This window comes from Rattus rattus, chromosome 4 (genome assembly GCF_011064425.1).
Source record: "Rattus rattus isolate New Zealand chromosome 4, Rrattus_CSIRO_v1, whole genome shotgun sequence".
NCBI lineage: Eukaryota > Metazoa > Chordata > Mammalia > Rodentia > Muridae > Rattus > Rattus rattus.
In genome coordinates, this window is record NC_046157.1 from 22,205,049 (window position 1) to 22,211,048 (window position 6,000).

Below are 6,000 nucleotides of genomic sequence, written 5' to 3' on the forward strand. Positions count from 1 at the left end.
AAGTTTTCTTCCTATTTAGCATTATGCCTATAGGTTAGTACAGTAAATGGAATTTAAAGATTATTAAATCTATAAAAATTATAATTAATAAGTTAAAAGAAGGGAATGAGGAAAGAAAATGAAAAGGGGGTTAAAGGGACATATATTAAGTTTTAAATAAGAAAAATAGTACAGATAACTAAATGGAATAGGTAAAAGGTAGAATAATTACGAAATTAAGGAATATATGAATTAAGTAAAGTAGTTAAGAAATATGCAAGAGTGAAGATTTTTAACAATGAGACAAAGTAAAATGCAAAAAACAATACAGTATCAATCATTCTTCTTTACTGAGATGGGTATTGTTTTCCTCCTCACCTGAGCTACCTGTTGATGGGAAAATGGATGCGTGGGTGTCTAGCTCAAACCTGTTAAAGCAGATTTGTAAACATGAATTGCCTCAGTGGAGTTAAGCAGGTTTCCTTCTGGGTTGAATGTCTGTCCAGGTGTCAGCAGGCAGGGGTCAGGCCTCCTTTAGGAGGATTCACAGTAATGAGATCTAGTGAGGTGAATTCAGTGAAATCCCAGAGAAGGAGTTTAAAAGAATGATTTGTAAGAATTCCCAATTAAACCAGAGGACAAAATAAGTTCCTGGATGAATTAAAACAGAATAAAAATACATGGCACCTCAAAACTTCAGCATGGGATACCCCTCAGAATCACGTGCAGCTGGCTGGCTGCAGGCTTTTTAACAGCTGGGAGGCTCATGTACTTCCTGTGTGGATTTCAATGGCAGAGGCTCTGGTGTGGACACACCCATGCTTACATTTGCAGTCATCTCATGAGGGAAGGGTTGCCTTTCTGCCAGGGTCAGTCTTAGCCTGAGTGTGAACCAAGCAACCCTCACATGGAAGAGATGTGACAAGGCTGTCTCCATGATCAGTGCATTATCTCACAGTGTTTCCTTTCCATCTGTTAATTTAACCGTAGCTGCTCTAATCCTCTTTTTCTTAATTGGTGCAGGACATGTTAGGCGATTTGTTTACTCCAATAGAGACACCGGAAGCCCAAAATAGAGGCTTTCTCAAGGGACTATTTGGTGGAAGTGGACAGACATTTGACAGAGAAGAACTCTGTGAGTAAATCCTCATCCAAAAAAACCCATCACACAATAGAAGACCCATTTGTGTGTGTGTGTGTGTGTGTGTGTGTGTGTGTGTGTGTGTGGTTGTATATACCATACCTTAAATTCTAGACCAAAGTGCTTTTGTGACTATGCTAACATTTGAATGTTAGTTTTCCCTGTATTTCAAAAATTATTACATTTATTAAACATGAATAAAAGTAGTCACTATATTAGGAAATAATTAAGCATAAACATATACATTTCAGATAAGTGGTGAGCAGGCTGATGAGCATTGCAGCTCAGTTGCAGGTCACCCTATCTCACTACACAGTTAATAGTATTTTAAATTGTGGAAAAGCACTTTCGTCTACTTTCCTACAACCACTGCTGGAAATGGATTTCTTATTCCTAACACAATTGTACCAGTGCTGTGGAAAAATAACTAATTTGAAAATCTACCAGTGAGACTCTCATGAACAGCAATCAAAAAGCAACGGGAAATCTTAGAAAACAGTTCCAAAGGACAGATAAGAATATAAGCTTACAGACAATGCCACCACCATTTGGTTTTGCATATCTAAACTCCTTTCTCTTGAATTTATGTGTAAGAAGATATAGGTACCACCCTATAGTTGAATATTATTTTAGCCAATAAAGGGCATGCTGTTTTACATGTGGCAATTTGGTCCTAACAAATACCATGCTAAATCAGAGAGGCCAGACCAGAGAAGGGCCACCTAGTATATGATTTTATCCATATAAATTGTCCAGAATAGGCAAACTCATGGGCACTAAAAGTTAATCAGCTGTTGTCCAAGGCTGGAATGATGAGATAATACAGAGTGATTGCTAATGAGTTTGAGTTTCTTTTGGAAAAATTGAAATATTCTAAAATCAGATAGTAGTTATAGTTATACAACTTTATGAGACACTAAAACCCAGGGATGTAATTATGTGCTTTATTAAGGGTTGTTTCTGTAGCATGTGAATTAGATGTCAATGAGGCTCTTATTTTTAAAGGCCTAGTTCCTTTCCATGTGACATTCCTGAAAACATTCACTAAATCTCTGCCAAGATGGCTGCGTATTGTAAAGCGCTTTGTTTGTATTGTAGAGCGCTCTGTAAAGCCACTCCGTCTTCAACCCTTGACCCCTTTCCTTCATCTCACGAGAGTTGGATTTGCAGGTCTGTGCCACCAACCTGCAGTACAATCGAGAGAGCGATTTTGAATTTTGTTTTATTTAAGTTAAATAAAACAGAGCTTTGTTCCTAACAAGGAAACTTTTAGTAAATTATAAAACCCACAGATTTAAAACCTTTACCTATAGAACCCTATGCCTAATTTTCTAGTATTTACAGAAAAGTGGGGGCTTTACGAATGATTCTATACAGAGATAAACAGAGAATATTGGGCATCCTCAGATTGGAACAAACATTGGTATGTGCCAAACATGAGGTTTTATGTATTTGAGAATCCCAATTCCTTCATGTTAGTAAGTTCAAGTGTGGGACTAAAGAGGTGGGTGTGTCAGTAAAGTGCTTGCCTTGTACATATTGGGAACTGAGTTCAATTCCCAGGATTACGTAAGAAAGCTAGGCAAGGTGGCATGGCATAGGCTGATCCCTGGGGCTCACTGACTAGTCGGCCTGGCTGACTAGGGAGTGCCAGGCCAAGTGAGGGATCCTGTCTTGAAAAACAAAATGTAGCTCCCAAGACGGCTCTGCCAATGGAGGCGTTTACCACCAAACGGACGATCTGAGTTCAAATCCTGTGACATACATGGTACATAAGTTGTCCTCTGGCCTCTAAATTTATGCAGTAGCATAAACTAAGTCCACTTCCTTCACACACACACACACACACACACACACACACACACACACACACACACACACACCGTAATCATTCAATCGACTTTGTAGGAAAACAATGAAGATGGACTGCACCTGAAGACAACACCTGAGGTTAACCTCTGACCTTTACACGCAGAATCATACATATGCACATACCCAAACATATAAACATATATGTGAATATGCACAAAAGTAAACAAGAAGAAAAAATGTTGCCATATTGTGTGAAAGTGCAGCCCCATATTCAAACCACAAACACACAAAGACATGTTGTAGCCACATCTCCCCATTTCTCCCTCAGGCATTCCTATGTACTCATAACTTTCACACATACTCATATATATGACAACACCAGAAACGACATCCTTTGAACAAAAATTATGGTAGTAGTTGGCGTTTCTGAGTGTCTTTTTGCCCTTGACTTGAGTATCTTCCTGACCATGAATTTCTGATCTGTTTTACATGGCTACTGCTCACATTTTCAGTTGGGGAAGCCTCAGCAGGAAAAGCATCCCGCAGCCTCGCACAGCACATTCCTGGACCGGGCAGCATAGAAGGGATGAAGGGCGCTGCTGGCGGGGTGATGGGAGAGCTAACCCGAGCCCGGATTGCACTTGATGAGCGAGGGCAGCGTCTGGGTGAGCTGGAGGAGAAGACTGCAGGCATGATGACCAGTGCAGAAGCATTTTCCAAGCACGCACACGAGGTAAACTGCCCAAGTAAATATGGGCAGCCTTACAATTTTATTACATTTTAAGATATAACTGTGATTAGCTCAATACTGGTTTGCTGAGTAAGGTTTTTAAGGTTTTGAAGCGTGTTTTGATTGCGATTTTTTTTCTTTCCAGCTAATGCTGAAATATAAGGACAAGAAATGGTACCAGTTCTAACCTTTTACCTTCTAAAGAATCTGTGACTGCTCTGAGAAACCAGTATTCAGGGAAACCAAATTGATTCCCAGCATCACGATTCAACTGCTAGAAACCAGTTTCTTCTACAAGATGTTCCATTATAGTCCATCTGAAGTTCTCGTAAAGGAGACTTCTCAAAGGCAAAAGCACTGCACAACAAAAGGCTGGAACCCTGGTTAAAATCCCAAGAGAATGGCCGAATCTGTCTTTTCCCCACGAGGAATGGATATTATCATCTTGGCATGTAACTTGCTAAGAATTCATGTTTGGAAACTATGGGGAGTCCTTTTGATTTGAAATTTCCTGTACAAACAAAAGCATTAACGCGCTTAATGAAAAATTCTTTGCATGATAAATTAACATCTTAAGAGGAAAAGAAACAAAAGCATGTTATAACAGAAGAAAAGGATTTATGGTAAACTACTTTCACGAATTGGGCCACACCCAACAATTTTAAAATCTGCATTAGAAGATATCAGTGCATTTCAAGTGTATTTGCCCTACCCAACCGAAAGGAATCAAAACATACCCAGAATTTTCTTCTCATCCGAAACTCTCCTTATTATACTAGAACATTACTGAATTCTTACATCAAGAATCCGATTAATGTTTCTCTCTCTCTCTCTCTCGTATTTCACATCACTTACAGCTCTCAGTCAGAATCAAGCATTGCCAGTCTAGTGAGTATTCCCAACACCTTCCTCTCCATCTCTGCCACCTTCAAGATGAATTCCTAGTTTTAGTCAGAAACCATGCAGGGTTGATTCACCTCAAAGCATTGGTTCAGCCTGGTTTACATTCTCCAGAGGAGTTGGCAATGGGTTTGCAGAAGCCAGACTATAGGAACACTGCAGTTAGCTTTGAGAACTGATTTCACAAAGAGTGGAATTTCACACACCCCAATTTTAGTTTCCAAAGCGATATATTTTTAAAGCACCATTTGTATCCTTGTCTGCCAATTACACAGTATATTACTGTTCAAACCCAATAGGGTCTACAATCCCAAGGTGCTTTTGCAGCCTGATATTCACAGACCAAACTGGTCATTCTCTTCGATGTGATTCAGTAAAACCTCAGCTAATGCTTTAGGGAAGAGATTCTGACTCATCGTGCTTCTGATGCACAAGGGCTTTCATTAGTAAACGCTTTGGGGCTCAGCACTTATTACTGGAAACCCTTATACAATGTAGAGCTGTTTTAGCTATCTTGGCCACAGTCATCATCATGGGTAACACAAATCCAGAGATAAGTTAATGACATAAAATCAATAGCTTTGTCACTAGACTGAATAATGCAAGTCATAGGAAAGTGTCAGTAAATATCAAATGCCTTCTAAAGACTCTCGGGAGTTAGAGCCCAGCTCTGAGAGTGATAAAATGACCCGTCACAACCTAGCAGAGAAACACTGCAAAGAGGAGCAAAGGAAGACTCCTATCTGCTCTGTTGAACATGCTTGGAAGTCAGAGTCACAGGACTCCCCTGGAAGGATGCTGTTCCTGTTTTTAAAATCTTAAATTATGTGATAGACTCATTGGGGTTTGAAGTCCTATGGGTTTACATTTGTGTTTAAGACATCGGCATTTCCTTGAATCCAACTTAATAGACAAATTTATTCTTTTTATTGATCTTTTATTTTTGTTTAAAGTGGTGCTTCCTTTTAATTTCAATGATTTTGAAGAAAAAGCAGAGATGAGTAAAAGAATCAGAAAATACACACTAGCACAGCATTTATCAGAGTCCTTAAATTCTGGTTTCTTAAAACTGTCTCTCTGTAAATCCGCCTCCTATTACAGCATGAGTATTAGAGGACTAGGCTTGGAAATACAGGCTTATTCAGACTGTAAAATACTAAGGAACTGTAAAGCCAGGACCTGGAAAACAATGACAGCCAAACTGAAGCACATAACTTACATGATCTGTTTGAAGGACCCAGGTATCTGATGGCTCCTTTATGGATACTTTAACATTTCTGGGATTGTTGGTTTGTTGTTTGGAGGATGCTGGTTTGTTTGCTTGATTATTTGTGTGTTGTTGAGGGTTGTTTTTGGTTTGGTTTTTGTTTTTCTGACACAGGGTTTCCTTTACAGCCTGACTGTCCTGAAACTCTCTTTGTAGACCAGGCTGGCCTTG

The 6,000-nt window shown here is 39.4% G+C and overlaps 1 protein-coding gene across 1 annotated transcript in view; it reads left to right on the forward strand.

Annotated features, from left to right (window-relative positions):
• The window catches only part of Stxbp5l (syntaxin binding protein 5 like), a 171,706-nt gene extending 166,204 nt beyond the window's left edge, over nt 1-5,502 (forward strand). Inside the window, exons 21-23 of the mRNA XM_032899379.1 lie at nt 1,003-1,114; nt 3,445-3,665; nt 3,808-5,502. Of these exons, the coding sequence (XP_032755270.1) occupies nt 1,003-1,114; nt 3,445-3,665; nt 3,808-3,849 (375 nt within the window). The 3' untranslated portion in view covers nt 3,850-5,502. The remainder of the gene's footprint in view (nt 1-1,002; nt 1,115-3,444; nt 3,666-3,807) is intronic.
• Nucleotides 5,503-6,000: the final 498 nt, after the last annotated feature.